At 38.2% G+C, this 19,918-nt stretch overlaps 1 protein-coding gene across 2 annotated transcripts in view; it reads left to right on the top strand.

Moving 5' to 3' along the window:
• The first annotated feature begins 6,848 nt into the window (after positions 1–6,848).
• ANKUB1 (ankyrin repeat and ubiquitin domain containing 1) overlaps positions 6,849–19,918 on the top strand; it is a 34,476-nt gene continuing 21,406 nt past the window's right edge. The window contains exons 1-2 of one of the 2 annotated variants that reach the window (XM_027586599.2): positions 6,849–7,002; positions 8,575–8,718. In XM_027586599.2, the coding sequence (XP_027442400.1) occupies positions 6,913–7,002; positions 8,575–8,718 (234 nt within the window). In that variant the 5' untranslated portion in view covers positions 6,849–6,912. The remainder of the gene's footprint in view (positions 7,003–8,574; positions 8,719–19,918) is intronic. The other variant, XM_027586600.2, reaches the window with a different exon arrangement.

Genomic DNA, 19,918 nt, shown 5'->3' with positions numbered 1-19,918 from the left:
ACCTAATTCATATTCAAAATAAAGACTACTAGGGCACCTGGGTGGCTCAGTCAGTTAAGCATCTGCCTTGGGCTCAGGTCATGATCCTAGGACCCTGGGATGGAGTCCCGAGTCCCACATCAGCCTCCCTGCTACACAGGGAGTCTGCTTCTCCTTCTGCCCCTCCTCCCACTCATTCTCTCAATCTCCTCTCTCAAATAAATAAAATCTTAAAAAAAAAACAAGAAAACAAAATAGAGACTACTAGTTCTTAAACTTTCGGTAGATTGAGAAATGTGAAGCAAGGTTTTTGGTCAAAATAAACTTGCCTCTTTTCATTTGCTAAAAAATTATTTTTTACTAAATCTAACTTTTAAAAATTCATGAATTTTAAACTGAAGGTAGCTCACATTACCTTTATTACTCTACAGATGAAAAATGCTTAAAGATATCTATCATATCTCAATAGATTGTTTTGTTTAGATATTTTATCATTTTCAAGAAAATTAGGGATTGCAAGCTTGAAATCACTATTTTGTAGGACTATTCTTCATGGAAGTTTAGAGTGTAATTTTCCTTTGATTTTCTTTATATTAAATTGGGAAGCAATTGACTCAAACTCTCCTTCTCTTTACAACAGTGTAGAGGTTCCTCAAAAAAATAAAAACAATTACCATATGATCCAGGAATTCCACTACTGGGTATTTACCCAAAAAAATGAAAACACTAATTCGAAGAGATATTATGAACTCCTATGTTTACTGCAGCATTATTTACAATAGCCGAGTATGGAAACAACCCAACTATCCATCAGTAGATGAATGAATAAAGAAAATGTGGTATATATGGTGTGGTATATATATGACGCAGTATATAAATGTATATACATATATATACACACGCACACACATACATACATACTTACATACAATGAAATATTACTCAGCCAAAGAAAAGAATGAAATCTTGCCATTTGTGACAACATGGATGGACCTAGAGGGTATTATGGTAAGTGAAGTCAGACAAAGAAAAACAAATACCATATGATTTCACTTATATGTGGAATCCAAAAAAAAACAAAAGAAATGAACAAACAAACCAAACAGACTCAAATACAGAGAACAAACTGGTGGTTGCCAGAGGAGAGGTGGGTGGGAGGATGGGCAAAATGGTAAAGGGATTAAGAGGTACAAATGTCCAATTATAAAATAAATAAGTCACAGAGGTGAAAAGTATAGCATAAGGAACATACTCAACAATATTGTGAAAGCATTTACGGTGACTACACATGGCAGTAAGCATTGAGTAATGTATAGAATTGTCAAATCACTATGATGTACACCTGAAACTAATATAATATTATATGTCAACTAACCTTCAATTAAAAAAACAGATGCCATCAATTCTCTCTCAACACATCAGTATTGAGCATACCAAAGCATATACTCCTAAGGTAATTAGTATTGTAAAGGATCATCAATCATTCAGTATTCTTATACAGTACTATTTACCATGTGACATAAAGTTCTATTTCTTCTTGTTTTGTATATATAACACATATGACATGTATCAACATTTCATAAATCAGAAAATGTTTTAAAGTCAATGTAAACATGTGACTATTTCAGAGTTTTTAAAAGGAACCTGAAGTAAGGGGTTAAGCTGTAATAGAGAGAATGCCATGACTCTAAATGCAGAAATAAGAATCAAGAATCATAGATTTCCATCTATGAAATATATGATAGATCAGAGGAATAAAATATTAGTCACTGATTGTGACATAGTCGTTTCCTTTTTTACCCCAGTATAGATCTGTAACATTTTTTTCTTGCTCTTTCTCCTTGGTATGTGTCATCTTCCTATTTACTTGTTTTCCCTGTATTGAACCTAATTCTTTCATACCATTATTCCTAACAAGCACTTCCTTTCCTATTTCGCTAGATTTGTCTTTACTTTTTCCATGCTTATCCCTACTATGTGACCATTCTCTTTAAACAGAGCTTAGCTATTTATTGCTTATTAATTATTGTCTTTGTCCCTCCCCACTATTCCTTACCTACCCTTAACCTTTCCTCCACTCCAAACACACACACACATTCACATTAAACTGGAAGCTCCGTATCTTATTCACTGCAATGATCCTGCAGAGAACAGTGCCTGATACATACTAAAGGCTCAGTATATATGTACTGAATGACTAAAGTGAATGAACAGCATATCTTTATGTCGGATCAAATGTCTCTTCACTTCCATACCATCAATTTTGTTTGTACATCTCTTACCACATTTCATCCTATAATACAGTTCCTGGTCCAGGTGTGTTGGACAGCTGCCATTTTTCTATATTCATGGCAAAACCCTTAAGATCACATTCATCATCAAATCTTCCAAAGACCTAGCATATTCCATTGCATATAGGAGGCACCCAGTAGGCTAACTACATTAATTAAAAACTCCTAGGGGAAAAAAACTCAGAAAGAGCTTCTAGATCTTCTGGATGCTAAAACAGGTTATTCCTAGATTGCAACTAAGAAAAATTTCAAGTCTACTCTTTATCAGTTCAAGTTGTCCCTAGATTGCTAAGAGAGTTTCAAGTCTACCCATCATTTCATTATTACAAGGTAACTTTTAATGATATCAATCTACAATAATCTAGCTTGTTTATTCACACTGCAAGGCACTGACCACTGGGGATACAAAGGTGATTAAGATACTGCCCCTCCATGAGGAAGCTCACAGTCTAATGGGAGAGGGTGACACTGACATAATAAATGGAATGCAGTATAAAAGGTCCAATAGTTTAAACACGTATGATGAAGTGAAGGAAGAGAGGAAGAGGTCAACTTTCCTGGGGAGATCAAAAAGGTCTCTTGAAAGGACTGAGTTGGGCTCTTTTTTTAATTTTTCTGTATTTCATCTAATTTAATTTTTTGAGTAGTTAATGCCTTCACGTGGTTCGAAATTTGAAAAGAATAAAAAGATAATACAAACACAACGGTGAGGATGTCGAGCAATAGGAGCTCTCATTCATTGCTAGTAGGAATGCAAAATGGTCAGCCACTCCAAAAGATTGTTTGGTAGTTTCTTACAAAACATAACATACTCTTACCAAACCATCCAGCAATCATACTCCAGGGTATTTACCCAAATGAACTGAAAACTTACATCCACACAAAATCCTACACATGGATGTTTATAGAAGCTTTATTCATAATTGCCAAAACTTGGAAGAAACCAAGACATCCTTCAGTAAGTGAATGGATAAATAAACTGTGGTACATCCAACAATGGAATATTATTCCATGTTAAAAAGAAATGAGCTATCAAGTCATAAAAAGACATTAAAAAACCTTAAATGCTTATTACTGAGTGAAGGAAGCATATCTGAAAAGGATGCATACTGTATGATTCCAACCATATGACAGTCTGGAAAAGATAAACCCATGGAGACGGTAAAAAGATCAGTGGTTACCTGAGGTTAGGGGAGAAAAAGGGATAAACAGGCAGAGCAAGGAGGATTTTAGGGCAATGAAACTGTTCCATATGACACTATATCAATGGACACATGTCATTATGAGTTTGTCAAAACTCATAAAATGTACAACACCAAGACTGTACCCTAATGTCAAATATGGATTTTGGGCAATGATGATGTGTCGGCATAGATTCATCAGTTGTAATGAATGTACCATTCAGTTTGGGATTTTGATGGGGGAAGCTGTAATGTGTGGGGCAGGAGGTATAAGGGTATAGGAGAATACTATGTACTTTCCAATTAATTTTGCTGTAAATCTTTTTTTGTTGTTTTTTTTATTTGAGAGAGAGAGAGAGACAGATAGTGACAGAGATAGCAAGAGAGCACAAGCCGGGAGGAGAGGGCGAAGCAGGCTCCCCACTGAGCAGGGAGCCCAACGCGGGGCTTGATCCCAGGACCCTGGGATCATGACCTGAGCAGAAGGCAGACGCTCAACCGACTGAGCCACCCAGGCACCCCAATTTTGCTGTAAATCTAAAAGTTCTCTAAAAAATAAAGTCTATTTAAAAGAAAATACAGTGAAAAGTATTGTTCTTGTCCTTGACACCTGGCTGCTCAAGTCTCCTCTCTATAGGCACCAAAGACTCTAGTTTCCTGAGTATATTTCCAGGGATTTTGAGGTCTATGCAAACTATCTGTACCATGTATCATATCTACAGATATGATTTCCCTCCTTCTTCCTCAAATGGTAGTATATGACACATTCTGTTTTGCACCTTTTTTCACCTAATGATTTACCTTGGAGATTTTTCCATACTGGTGCATGGTTTATGTCTCTTACCAAAACATTTTGGCTAATATCTTGGCAATGACATTAAACAACAATTGTGGTGATAATGAATATCCTTATCTTGTTCCAAAGGAAGCTGAATCTTAAAGGATAAATATGAATTAGAACTCTTTTGATTTTTTCTTTTAATATTTTTGTTTTTTGTTTTTAATTTTATTATGTTATGTTAATCACTATACATTACATCATTAATTTTTCATAGAACTCTTTTGATTTTAATTAACAGAAACCAACTAAAGCATGTTTAAGCAAAATCGGGGGCATGTGTTATATTGAGAGATGGTGTCTCACAATTCAAGGGCAACAGAAACCATGAGAGTGCCCTCTATGTCCTGTGCTCCTCTTCATATGTCTGTTTCGGGGCACCTGGTTGGCTCAGTCGTTAAGCGTCTGCCTTTGGCTCAGGTCATGATCAGGGTCCTGGGATCAAGCCCCACATTGGGCTCTCTGCTTGGCAGGAAGCCTGCTTCTCCCTCTCCCACTCCCCCTGCTTGTGTTCCCTCTCTCGCTGTGTCTCTCTCTGTCAAATAAATAAAAAATCTTTAAAAAAAAAGCATATGTCTGTTTCATTCTTTCTTCTTAGCTTTGTCAGCCACTCAGTCACATTGGAGGAAGATGATTCACTCACAGTTGCTAATTTGCATGTTACAGATCAAACCGCAAAGTCATATTTTCCTTCAGTCCCAAAAGAAAGGATTCTGACAGTTCCATTCTGGTCCAAATAACTGTGATGACGAGAAAAGGGTCACATTACAAACCTCACTGCTGGGGACACAGGTAAGGAACAAGTTCTTAATGACATAATTTTGAGCAGGGCATTTACTCTAAAGGCAAGTCTACTACAGCATAGAAAAATACACATGTAAAAATAAACATGTATTTCAGGAAGCTACAAAGCAGTTGGTTGTGATTTCTTAAAGCATATGAACGAGCTTCTTTAAGATCCTCTGCCATAGGTTGGTTTCTCTGGAAGCAGAGCCTGAGACAGGGATTGAGATGCGTATCAACTACTGAGGGAGTGCACAAGAAAAACTAGTCAGGGAGAGAGTTCAGCAGTGCTGGGAAGAAGAAAAAGTGAGAAAGAATGTAGTCTCAGGTAAAGTCCAGCTGCGGCCTGATCTACAAGAATCCTCTGCAGAATTTTCTCTCCTTCAGATGAGAAGGCAAGCCTTTTGTAGTCCCTTGGCCATCAGTTACTGATGGGGGTGACCAGCTTTTTTGTCAAGGCAGCTCCCATCAGCAGAGGGCAATTCCTTGGAGAAGGAGCTGTAGCTATGAGCTTTCACCAGTCAACAATCACACTAGCTTTTGGGGAGACACTAAAATGGCAGCAACCACACCCTATGGTAATAAACTTTCTACCAAACAGTGACAACATAAGGAGATATCATGATGTTGCAACACTTGAAAAATACGCAAAAAGAGTTAGCTCTGTCGTGAAATCCTCTGCCCTTTTTATGTTTTCCATTTTTTCACATTTCTTGTGGTTAGAACACAAGTTGGAAATCGGAACAGAATCAACCAAGAGGTTAACACTTACTGAGCACCTATCATGTGACTTACATTGTGCTAAGTGCTGCTAAGAACAAAAAGAAATGCAAAATGAGGATTCTGTCATAGATCAGGAGGAATTTGAGGAAGAAAAGATTTAGCAAGCGAATAATCAGACATAATAGGACTAAACCAAGTGTATCATACCAGGAGAGTCTTAGAATTAAGTTCCAGTACAATGCTTACTCTATAAACTTTGAGTAATGGTGCTTAATATCTTTGCTCATTTATTGAGTGGAGTTTGAAATATTTTCCACCACTGCTAAGGGAAGTTGAAGAAGATAACAATGGTAAATTATTGTAAATAACATAAAGGCAAGGACTAAAAGACATACCAAGTATATGTTGTTACTGGGCAGATTCTATTACACAGAGATGGCAAGGGAAAACCACAGTCATTTGCCTACGCATTCATTTCCCCGGTGCAAGTGGGCATTGTTCTATACCCCATGGCAGGATTAGAAATACCACCAGGGAACAAGTACACAAAGTTGTTATGGAAACCAGAATGCTTCAGCTCAGAGTTATTTACAGAGAACTTTCAGGATTATCACATTCAATAAAATCAAATCTGTTTTGCTTCACTCTGTGCTAGTACATCCCAATCACATATCTATTTTGAAGGGTCCTTCGATCAGCTGCACTTGAGTGAATACAGATTCAAGAGTCCCTGGATGGTGGTCACTTCACAAAAGTATAATTTATGTGTGGCCTTTCTGCAATACATGTTTGGTGCTTGTTCACACTTGCCCCAACCATTGTCAAGTTTGCTGGCTTCTGTACCATAGGAACAAGGTGGCTGTTGACTGCCATCGGCAGGGAAACATTTCCTCCAGTACAGCTGCTGTCTGTGTTGCCCAGTACTCATACAGCAGGACTTGTCTCTTCACTTTCTCTCAGCTCGACTTTCAAGCTAGATAGTAATAGCTGCCTCTGGCCATCATTTTTGTTCATAATTGTGAATTGGAATTTTTCCAGCTATCCAATTCTTTGAAAAAAGTTGTAGGGTTGGGGTTTTTTGTGTTTGCTTGCTTGCTTTGTTTTATTTTTTGAGAGAATGAGAATTTTCATAGCCTTTGAGGGATCTTTTGAACCATTTGATGTTTCAGTAGATGAGACCGTGGAGGCTGTCAAGCTGATGATAAAGGTATGTACTTTGTACCTAGGCCACTAAGATGTATACTAATTTTAACTACACAGTGGCTTTAAACTGTACATGAGGTAGAGATACTATTAGGCACATTTTCAGCAAACAGGAAACTAAAACTATTTGAAAATATCATTATTTGCTTACACAACAGTTTGATAAGAAGATAGTAACTATGGAGGGAGGTGTTAGACAGGAAGCAAACTGAGTCAGGAAATACTCCGGAAAAAGAAAAAAAGTTTGACATGTCTTTATGAAATGTGTGGGTTGAGCACTGGCCAGAGTATTACTGCAATTCTCCATAAAAGGACAAAAACAGGACATTAACTCTTAACTATGTAAGTAGAGCATGCCAGTTGTCAGATGGCACGTTTGGTGAGCAAGCAACTATAAAGATACAAAGGATTTTGGAGATGGAGAGAACTTTAAACAACTTCTGAGCTACAGCCTCATTTTGCATCCAGTGAAACTGAAGCTCAGAGAGGTTGACCATCTTACCTACGATTATAGAACCAGAATAAGAAATAATTTGGATTCAGTAGCTTTCTTATAAATTTTTAGAAATATTCCCTCTATGGGGCGCCCGGGTGGCTCAGTCGTTAAGCGTCTGCCTTCAGCTTGGGTCATGGTCCCAGCGTCCTGGGATCAAGCCCCACATCGGGCTCTCTGCTTGGCAGGAAGCCTGCTTCTCCCTCTCCCACTCCCCCTGCTTGTGTTCCCTCTCTCGCTGTGTCTCTCTCTGTCAAATAAATAAAATCTTTGAAAAATAAAAAGAAAGCAATATTCCCTCTACAATGGGAAACTAAGACAAATATTTAGGTCTCAACCATCAGATGGTATGTAACTCGGAGATGATCATTCCCATTTGCTAAGGCTCATTTATTGAATCACAGTTACATGATATTTGGTAAATCACTATGATTACTGAAATCTAGATCTTCTAACACAGAGGCTCTTAACCTTTCTATGTCATGAATCCCTTTGGCAGTCTGGTGAAGCCTATGGACTCCTCAGAATGTCTTCAAATGCATACAATAAAATACATACAAAGAACAGGAAACCAGCATATTGAAATACAATTTTCAAACATTAAAAAACAAATTTATGATATAGTAACATGTGGGCTTCTTTATTAACACATTATCAAATTTTAGCAATGTATCTAATAACTGTTGTAATTTCAAAGTGGTGATCAGTATAATATTTTGAGATTTCTGCAGCAACTATAATGTGATATGAAAATATCTGTGATTTCTATTGGTGACAAAGTCATAGGTATAGCCAACTACTGCTTCTTTAGTTTGTTGCCTACATACATAATTGAAAGAAAATCTCAGTTTCATTTAGAGTTAATAAAAACAAAATATAGTTTTTTCCCATCTAAACTCTATCCATAAACTTTTGGAGAGGTGTATAGGCTCCAAGTTAAGAACCCTTGTCCTGTACTTCTTCACCTGTCCAAAACAATTTTATAATACTCAGTGAAAAAAAAATGTAAAAGAAAAGAGATTATATTACTGGTCTAATAATGTCAAGATACACTGTTTTTATAATATGCTATTGATTTTTAAGGATTATTTCCACATTCCTCTCTCTGAAGATGAACAAGGCAGGTGGTATCTGGAGCTGATGTATGCTGGAGCAGCCCTAAAGGACAGCTGGAATCTTGCTGATATTGGAATATCTTTTGGTTCAACTCTCAAATGCTTTGTTAAGGTATGATCAGAATAACAATTGTTCCAGATACCTACCTCATTTTGAATAAAGTTGTGGATAAGTCAACAAAAGTCATTTCATAACTTAGGAAGAAGTTTTCTCTTCTTGGCTTCTCCTCTCTTCCATTCGTCTAACTTGTCTTATGTATGATCTCTGCTGTATGGGGAAATAAGGTATAGAGACTGGATGGAGTTCCCCTTGTTTACTCCTTATGTCCTTTCCCTTCTCTATCCCCCTTGTTGCTGCACCAGTCATCCCAGAACATCCCACAAACCAATATTGGAATGAGGGCAAGGGGTGGATCTGAAATATTGATGTAGAAGGAAAATTCGATCACTTCCTTGGATTCACAATGGATTAAGGGCAGGGGAGTGAAGAGAGGGAAGAAATTCTCAGTAACAATAAGCATGAAAAGGCAATTTCTACATCCAAATCCAGCCAAAGTAGCCATTCATGAATTAGGGGTACATACCTACACCTGGAGATAGCCTTTTCCATTTATAGCGTCCTTACTTAGTGGTATTTAATTGGGGGTCCATGGATGGGCTTTAAGAACTTTACAAAACCCTAAAATTATAAAATATGCAAAATTATGTGCCTAGAGATTTTCTGGGTGGAGGATCCTTAATTTCTGACAATTTTTTTCTTTTCTTTTTTTTAAACTTCTGACAATTTCTTAAAGAGACAGGTGGCCTAAAGAGTTTAAGAGTTGATCAATAGGTAAGAAATGTTATTCAATACTAGTTCTTTATCCTATATGAAAACATGAGCCACAAGGAACCAAGAAACTAAGTACACATTCTCTGCTAAATGGGGCACTAATTTTCTCATATTTAGCATTAAAAAATTTTTACGATAGCCAAAGCTAACTTTTTTTTTTTTTTTTTTGTTTTTTTTACCATTTAATTTATTTCAACCTTTATTAAAACCAAATTTTTTTTGATGTAGTGTTCCATGATTCATTGTTTGCATATAACACCCAGTGCTTCATTCAATACATGCCCTCTTTAATACCCACCACCAGGCTAACTCATCCTTCCCCCCCTCCCCTCAAGAACCCTCAGTTTGTTTCTCAGAGTCCATAGTCTCTCTTGGTTCATCTCCCCCTCTGATTTCCCCCCTTCACTTTTCCCTTCCTACTATCTTTTTTTTTTTTAACATATAATGTATTATTTGTTTCAGAGGTACAGGTCTGTGATTCATCAGTCTTACACTATTCACAGCGCTCACCATAGCACATACCCTCTTTCATTGACTAAGTGAGAAGTTTTTGTTTTAAAAAAATCTAAAATACTTACTATTAACTAGCAAAAACAGGACACAGAAAAATTAGCATTGTGTGATCCCATTTAAGTAAACAAAAATAACATATTTGTACATGTGTTTGTAATGTTTTATGAGCATTTATTCATGTATTATTGTTATATTCTTAAAGGATGTTTAATTATCAAAAAGGTAAATAAAAACAACTCTGATTTCTTGTTTCCTCCTTCTGACACTAAGAAAATTATAGTACAATACTCTTTTAGGCAGACTAAATTCCATCTCATTTCTCTTTTTTTCATCTCATTTCTTAAATGTCTTTCCTTGTGTCTTTAAATATATATACTATGTTTTGGGTGCTGTATAGGATAAACCCTTTAAAATAGCCTGGAGTTTTCCAGCACCAATAATGATGTTCGAGACCTCGTTCCTTGCTTACTTGGAGATAGTGGCATAAGTTTATTACTGATATTTGAGCTGCTGGAGGGATGGGATTGAGCCACAGCTATTGAGGGATGTAGATAATGTGTGTTAAGAGTATGAATAGGATACTATTATTTAACTCAGCACTGGTTTTATTTTCCTTAATTAAAAAATTCTAACTTTTATTTATTTTTGACTAGGTAGTACATTCACACTGATACAAAAGATATAAAAAGTATATACAGTAAAAAGTCTTCCTCCCAACTCTGGCCCCCAGTTTCCCTCCCCAGAGGCAACCTATTTCATAGATTTACTTATAAAAATATTTCATAGGGCATCTGGGTGGCTCAGATGGTTAAGCGTCTGCCTTCGGCTCAGACTGAGTCCCGCATTGGGCTCCCCGCTCAGCGGGGAGCCTGCTTCTCCCTCTGCCTCTCTCTCTCTCTCTGTCTCCTATGAATAAATAAATAAAATCTTTAAAAAAATAAAACAAAAATATTTCATAAATTCTGCCAATAAAGCATCATCTATCGTAGTGGTGCAAGTTGTCTTTGCACTGAACTCTAACCTTCCCCTGGAGTTAAACTCCTAATGGAAAAAAATAGAGTATAGAGGTAAAATGGGTTTACTCAAGAGAGGCAGAATATAATTATGCATCATAGGACTGGCCAACACACAGGGTTTAAATAAAAACTCTCAAGTTCCATGGAAATCTTACTGATCTTAATCTTCACCTTCTCCAGATTCTCCAGTAGAATCACATTTAGAGAATTTCATGACTGGATTTGGGAAGAAAAACAGTATCTTGAATCTGAAGGAAGAGAATTACCTGCAAAGACCATAAATACTGGTTTTCATCCTGACTTAATTCCTGTTTAGATTAGATGATAAAAGAGGCCTATTTCAAAAGTCCACACTATTTACTGTGTATGGATAATCATAGCCCAAAGTGGGCTTACAACAACAAAAATACTTCATGAAAATATCCCATGCCTCAGAGAATGCAGTCAGATCAGTTCTAAGCAGTCTAATCTATTTTAGGTAACAAAAGGCTACATTCTAAGTCATGTTGTTGCTTTATTGCATAATTAGATATATACAAATTTAAGTAGTACCTTTCTTCTTAACTATGTTAGTTCATGCAATTAATTCTACCTACCGAAAATCTTGAAGAGCTTGTCTCTTCATTTATTTTGGTACAACTTAGACATATCAAGATGTAAACCAATGCTTTTGCAAAGTTTAAGAATTTGCCAAGTAAGCAATTTTCTTTCTTGAAAAAAATACAAGTAGAGGGGCGCCTGGGTGGCTCAGTCAGTTAAGCATCTGCCTTCAGCTTAGGTCGGTCCTGGGATCAAGCCCCGCATCAGGCTCCCTGCTCGGCGTAGAGTCTGCTTCTCTCTCTCCCCTGTCCCTGCCACCCCCAGCTCGTGCGCGTGCGCAAGCTCTTGCGTGCGCTCTCTCTCTCTCTCTAAGTAAATAAATAAAATCTTTAAAAATATATAAGTACACATTATGTGATGCAAAATAAATCCAAAATATTTGGTTTCTTTATTGCCCTTATATTGTGTGTGAATTACAAGGTTTTTTTTTGTTTTTTTTTTCTTTTTTAAAATTTTATTTATTTATTTGAGAGAGAGAATGAGATAGAGAGAGAGCATGAGAGGGGAGAGGGTCAGAGGGAGCAGACTCCCCGCTGAGCGGGGAGCCCGACGCGGGACTCGATCCCGGGACTCCAGGATCATGACCTGTGCCGAATGCAGTCGCTCAACCGACTGAGCCACCCAGGTGCCCGAATTACAAGGTTCTGCTTGTGTGAAAAGAGGGAAAGACTTTAGATAAATTAAAAGGTGATCTGCTCCTAAATACATTTTTTAGATAGTTAATATATTTTCCAGTTTCCCTGTGTATTATACCTTTTCCTTTAATAGTAATGTAGACATATTTGGAAAAGTGAATGGGGGAGTGATATGAGAATAGTGGGGAAAGAATATCGCATTAATTTTTCCTTCTCAGGGGAAAAAGTCCTATAGAAACCATAAGAAATACCTTCTATAGGATATACATCCAAGTTCTATTAACTCAGGAATCAATCCTGCCCATTCATTGCTGCTGCAGGGCACTGTGTTCTATAAACCATGGCATGATGCAGTGGAAAGTCCTAGGTTATTGCTGGGCATGCAGAAGTACTATCCCATTTGCCCCCTTTCCTCTAACCAGTGTTACTGTGGAAACTATTGCTTGAATCACTGTTGACACCCAGTGCCTAAAATAGTACCTGGCATATGGTAGGCTCTCTATAAAAATGTGATGAATAAATAAGTTGACAAAGGCCTTGAGAGGTAAAGTTTGAAAATTAACAAGAAGGTACATGATTGTTATCAGAAACGTCATAGCAAGGTATTGAGATGCATTTCAGGGTTTGGATTCCCTCCCTTACTGCAGCATCTCTCCACCATCTGTACCCTCAAGGCAAGGTGCTCCGGCATCCTTGCCCTTTTTCCTTTCCAGCATCAGGGTTCTTAATTGCAAACAGCAGCAGAAACAAAGCCTGGACAATTTAAGCAGAAAATAAACATATTGAAAGGCTACTGGGTAGTTCACAGTCTTGACAGGAAGACTAGAGAATCGGGTTCAGAGAGTATGCAGCCAGAAACAATGTCTTCATCATGCCCAGAAGTAGTCAGGAAGGCCACCCCTGTAGCCACCTCTGAGCCCTCAAAGCCTGCACTGGACACTGCCTCCAGCCCTGCCACCAGACCAGCAATGCATCATCAGATCTGCTACTGCCAGGGACAATGCCCTGTGTCTGCCGCTTCTCTGACTTACTGTCTCCTAATTCAAAGTAGGGCTGGTGGGTAGGCCTGATTGGCAGCACTCTGGCCACATGTCCAGCCCTTGCTGCAAAGGGGGCTAACAAGTAACTCTCTGACAGGTCGTGCCTTCTAAAGTATGAGGTGGGGGGGCACCTGGGTGGCTTAGTCAGTTAAATGTCTGACTCTTAATTTCAGCTCAGGTCATGATCTCAGGGTCATGAGATCAAGCCCTGTATCAGGCTCTGCACTAAGCATGGAGACTGTTTGGGATTCTCTCTCTCCCTCTTCCTCTGCCCCTCTGCAACCTCTCTCTCGTCTCTCCTTCTCTTAATAAATACATACATACATACATACATACATAAATAATAAAAATAAAATAAAGTGTGAGGTGGGCTCAGTTTCCCTAACACTCCTGCTGGGTTCCCTGCCTCCTTCTCTCACCATATTTCCACCAACCAAGCAAGGACTGGGGTTAATACTTAGTTAATCCTTTCTGGCATCCTTGGAATGTTGTTCTATGGTGAGAGATTGAGTTTACTGTTCTAGTATTTTTTTTTTTTAGATTTTATTTATTTATTTGACAGAGAGAAACACAGCGAGAGAGGGAACACAAGCAGGGGGAGTGGGGAATGGAGAAGCAGGCTTCTCGCGGAGCAGGGAGCCCGATGCGGGGCTCGATCCCAGGACCCTGGGATCATGACCTGAGCTGAAGGCAGACGCTTAACGACTGAGCCACCCAGGTGCCCGGTAGTATTTTTTTTTTTTTTTTTAAGATTTATTTATTTACTCTAGAGGGACTGCAGAGTGAGAGAGAGCACCGGCGGGGCAGGGAGAGAGAGGGAAAAGTAGGCTCCCCACTGAGCATGGAGCCCAATGCGGGGCTTAATTCCAGGACCCTGGATTCATGACCTGAGCCAAAGGCAGATGCTTAACCAACTGAACCACCCAGGTGCTCCTGTGGTAGTCTTGAGTAGATGTCTATCAGACAAGTTGGAGACTCTTAAACGAAATTAGAAGGTCTAAAATTCGTTCAAAATAATATACCTTTAGCTTTTGAAAGACACAGTTAATGCATAAACACCAAAGTACAGGAGACACATAATATGTGACTTTAGATATTAAATATATTTTATACACACCCCAAAAAATGTATAAATATGCTTCTAAAAATGTATAATTTAGGGGTGCCTGAGTGGCTCAGTCGGTTGGGCATCTGACTCTTGATTTCTGCTCGGGTCATGATATCAGGGTCGTGAGATCAAGCCCCACATCGAGCCCTGCGCTGGGTGTGGAGCCCGCTTGGGATTCTCTCTCTCCTTTTCCCACTGAGCCTCCTCCTACCACTCATGTGTGCTCTCTCTCTCTCAAAAAAAGAAAGGAAAAAAAGAAAAATGTATAATTTACAAATGAAGGATGCTTGGCTGGCTCAGTCAGAGATACATGGGACTCTTGATCCTGGGGTCCTTGTTCAAGCCCCACGAGGGGTGTAGAGATTACTTAAATTAAAAAAATTTTTTTAACATAAAAACAATGTATAATTTACAAATGAAAACATGTTTCTAAAAAAAAATGGCTAACTTGGGGCACCTGGGTGGCTCAGTTGGTTGAGCGTCCAACTTCAGCTCGGGACATGATCCCAGGGTCCTGGGATTGAGCCCTGCATTAGGCTCCCTGCTCAGCAGAAAGCCTACTTCTCTCTCTCCTTCTGGTGTGCCCCCCTGCTTGTGTGCTCATTCTTTCTATCAAATAAATAAATAAAATCTTTAAAAAATAATTTAAAAATGGCTATCTTTTCTAAAATAAGCCATAAAGAATAGTATGTAAAGAAAGTTGTCTTAATTCAATGTCCTAGAATCCAAGTATAACCTCTCCAGGATGACTTTCATACAAAAGAAGATTATGAGGTCAAGATGTTTATGAAGACATCTCAACTTGAATTCATTCGGTTTAACAAAAACAAATACTATTTCCTCTTTTCATCTACTCTGGAATAATTGAGGCAAGTTTCTGCTTATTTAGTGCTGCAACTCCAGAACAGCAAAATATAAAAAAACAGAACTTGTGAAAACTGTACAGCAGTGTTCAAAACTTGCATTAACTTCTGTTTTCTTTCCATCTGTTTCTCTTTAACTTTTCTTATTTTATTTATTTTTTACTTTTTTTAAAGATATTATTTATTTTTTTGAGAGAGTGAGAGAGAGAGAGAGAGAGAGAGACATCCCAAGCAGAGGGGGAAGGTTAGAGGGAGAAGCAGACTCCCCGCTGAGCAGGGAGCCCAATGTGGGGCTCAATCCCAGGGCCCTGGGATCATGACCTGAGCTGAAGGCAGACACTTAACCGACTGAGCCACCCAGGCACACCTCCTATTTTATTGTTAATGCACATGTATTTATTTACAATGAGTTTACACATGGGTTTTTAAGACAAAGTGGGATTCTTATCATGAAATAGACCTATGTATTTGTTTTTATTGAAAAACAAAAACACGGGGGTGCCTGGGTGGCTCAGTCATTAAATGTCTGCCTTCGGCTCAGGTCATGATCCTTGGGTCCTGGGATTGAGCCCTGCATCAGGATCCCTGGTCAGCGGGAAGCCTGCTTCTCCATCTCCCACTCCCCCTGCTTGTGTTCCCTCTCTCACTATATCTCTCTCTGTCAAATAAATAAATAAAATCTTAAAAAAAAAAAGAAAAAAAGTAAGACATGAAGGGTACTAAAGGACAAAAATATGCAGCCAAGAATACTTTATCCAGCTAGGCTGTCATTGAAAATAGAAGGAGAGATAAAAAGCTTCCAGGACAAACAGAAACTAAAAGAATTTGTGATCAAACCAGCCCTACAAGAAATACTGAAAGGGGTTTTCTAAGCAAAGAGAGAGCCCAAAGGTAACATAGACCAGAAAGGAAGAGAGACAATATACAGTAACAGTTACCTTACAGGCAATACAATGGTACTAAATTAATATCTTTCAATAGTTAACCTGAATATAAATGAGCTAAATGCCCCAATCAAAAGACACAGGGTATCAAATTGGATAAAAAAGCAAGATCCATTGATATGCTGTCTGCAATTTTATTTTTTTTCCTTTTTTTTAAATTTTTATTATGTTATGTTAGTCACCATACAATACATCACTAGTTTTTGATGTGGTGATCCACGATCCATTGTTTTCATATAATACCCAGTGCTCCATGCAGTACGTGCCCTCCTTAATACCCAACACCAGGCTAACCAATCCCCCCTCCCCCCTCCCCTCTAGAACCCTGTTTGTTTCTCAGAGTCCATAGTCTCTCATGGTTCATCTCTCCGTTCAATTCCCCCCCTTCATTTTTCCCTTCCTTTTCCTAGTGTCCTCCATACTATTCCTTATGTTCTACAAATAAGTGAAACTATATGATAATTGACTTTCTCTGCTTGACTTATTTCACTTAGCATAATCTCCTCCAGTCTCATCCATGTTGATGTAAAAGTTGGGTATTCATCCTTTCTGATGGCTGAGTAATATTCCATTGTATATATGGACCACATCTTCTTTATCCATTCATCTGTTGAAGGGCATCTCAGCTCTTTCCACAGTTTGGCTATTGCGGACATTGCTGCTATGAACATTGGGGTGCATATGGCAAAGAAGTAGTCAAACTCTCACTGTTTGCAGATGATATGATACTTTATATGGAAAACCCAAAAGACCCCACCCCAAAACTGCTAGAACTCATACAGGAATTCAGTAAAGTGGCAGGATATAAAATCAATGCACAGAAATCAGTTGCATTTCTATACACCAACAAGACAGAAGAAAGAGAAATCAAAGAGTCAATCCCATTTACAATTGCACCCAAAACCAAAAGATACCTAGGAATAAACCTAACCAAGGAGGCAAAAGGATCTGTACTCAGAAAACTATAGAATACTCATGAAAGAAATTGAGGAAGACACAAAGAAATGGAAAAATGTTCCATGCTCATGGAGTGGAAGAATAAATATTGTTAAAATGTTTATGCTACCTGGAGCAAGCTACACATTCAATGCAATCCCTATCAAAATACCATCAACTTTTTTCAAAGAAATGGAACAAATAATCCTAAAATTTGTATGGAACCAGAAGAGACCCCGAATAGCAGAGGAATGTTGAAAAGGAAAACCAAAGCTGGAGGCATCACAATTCCGGACTTCAAGCTCTATTACAAAGCTGTCATCATCAAGACAGTATGGTACTGGCACAAAAACAGACACATAGATCAATGGAACAGAATAGAGAGCCCAGAAATGGACCCTCAACTCTAGGGTCAACTCATCTTCAACAAAGCAGGAAAAAATGTCCAATGGAAAAAAGACAGTCTCTTCAACACATGGTGTTAGGAAAACTGGACAGCCACATGCAGAAAAATGAAACTGGACCATTTCCTTACACCATACACAAAAATAGAGTCAAAATGGATGAAAGACCTAAATGTGAGACAGGAATCCATCAAAATCCTTGAGGAGAACACAGGCAATAGCCTCTTCAACCTCGACCACAGCAACTTCTTCCTAGACACATTGCCAAAGGCAAGGGAAACAAAGGCAAAAATGAACTATTGGGACTTCATCAAGATAAAAAGCTTTTGCACAGCAAAGGAAACAGTCAACAAAACCAAAAGACAACCGATGGAATGGGAGAAGATAGTGGCAAATGACATATCAAATAAAGGGTTAGTATCCAAAATCTATAAAGAACTTATCAAACTCAACACCCAAAGAACAAATAATCCAATCAAGAAATGGGCAGAAGACATGAACAGACATTTCTGCAAAGAAGACATCCAAATGGTCAAACAGACACATGACAAAGTGCTCAACATCACTTGGCATCAGGGAAATACAAATCAAAACCATAATGAGATACCACCTCACACCAGTCAGAATGGCTAAAATTAACAAGTCAGGAAACGACAGATGTTGGTGAGGATGCAGAGAAAGGGGAACCCTCCTACGTGGTTGGTGGGAATGCAAGCTGGTGCAGCCACTCCGAAAAATCATATGGAGGTTCCTCAAAAAGTTGAAAATAGAGCTACCCTATGATTCAGCAATTGCACTACGGGGTCTTTACCCCAAAGATACAAATATAGTGATCTGAAGGGGCACTTGCACCCCAATGTATATAGCAGCCATGTCCACAATAGACAAACTATGGAAAGAGCCCAGATGTCCATCAACAGATGAATGGATAAAGATGTGGTATATATACACAATGGAATATTATGCAGCCATTAAAAAAAATGAAATCTTGCCATTTGCAATGATGTGGATGGAACTAGAGATGAAATCAGTCAATCAGAGAAAGACAATTATCATATGATCTCATGGATATGAGGAATTTAAGAAACAAGACAGAGGATCATAGGGAAAGGGAGGGAAAAGTGAAACAAGAAGAAACCGAGAGGGAGACAAACCATAAGAGACTCTTAATCTCAGGAAAGAAACTGAGGGTTGCTGGAGTGGAGGGGGTTTGGGGGATGAGGTGGTGGGGTGATGGACATTGGGAAGGGTATGTGCTATGGTGAGCGCTGTGTGTTATGTAGGACTGATGAATCACAGACCTCTACCCCTGAAACAAATGATACATTATATGTTAATAATAAAAAAAAACCCTCATAAATAACTGTGTTCAAACAATACAATTCAGTCAGAAGCACAAAAAAAAAAGAAGAAAGAAGAAAGAAAGAAAGAAAGAAAGAAAGAAAGAAAGAAAGAAAGAAAGAAAGAAAGAAAGAAAGAAAGAAAAAAAGAAAGAAAGAAAGAAAGAAAGAAAGAAAGAAAGAAAAAGAAAGAAAAAAGAAAAGTTAGGGCGCCTGGGTGGCTCAGTTGGTTAAGCGACTGCCTTGGGCTCAGGTCATGATCTCAGGGTCCTGGGATAGAGCCCCACATCGGGCTCCCTTCTTGGCAGGAAGCCTGCTTCTCCCTTTCCCACTCCCCCTGCTTGTGTTCCCTCTCTCGCTGTCTCTCTCTCTGTCAAATAAATAAATAAAATCTTTAAAAAAAAGAAAAGAAAAGAAAAGTTAGACATGTACCTCCTACCATGGTATCTTGGTTTATTTGTAAAGGGGAAAATCGAATTTTACATATGTTCAACAATGATTTGTGATAGTATTGTTTATTTAATAAGATCTGACTTCCTTGAGTGTAACTACCAGTGTTCCTTATTTAGAATATTCGAGGAGGGTTATCATATAGAGAGATGCCTTTTCTTATGTACATAAGGTGAGTTGACAAGTTGCTGTTAATCCACATCCATCTGCTTGCTCTCCAAATAACCAACATGAAGAAGTGTCTCCAACTGGTGTGCCTCATTAGAACATAAAATGAGTTTTCTCACAAAAATAAGATTTATGAAATGGTGGATAAATAGAGTTAAAATAGTAGAAAGAGAACTATTTTCAAATACATCATGAATTAAATGGGCCTGGGAAGTTCCTGGGGGCTAAAAAAAAAAAAAAAAAGAAAGAACAAACTCTGTAGGTGTTAATTTTCTTGCAATTTAAGAACCTAGCTCCATTAATTACTAACATATTTTCTTACTTGCACTTTTGATTTTCATCTAAACATTCCTATATATTTTGCAATTCTCCCTTATTACTTGTTTCAGAGTTTTATGTATACCAAGGTCATAGTTGCTTATGTTTATTCTTATTCTGAGAAGCTCCTTTTTAACTTACTCTT

The sequence above is a fragment of the Zalophus californianus genome, chromosome 1 (assembly GCF_009762305.2).
Source record: "Zalophus californianus isolate mZalCal1 chromosome 1, mZalCal1.pri.v2, whole genome shotgun sequence".
Lineage (NCBI taxonomy): Eukaryota > Metazoa > Chordata > Mammalia > Carnivora > Otariidae > Zalophus > Zalophus californianus.
The sequence above is the reverse complement of the archived record's forward strand: the minus strand, read 5'-3'. Positions and strand labels throughout refer to the sequence as shown.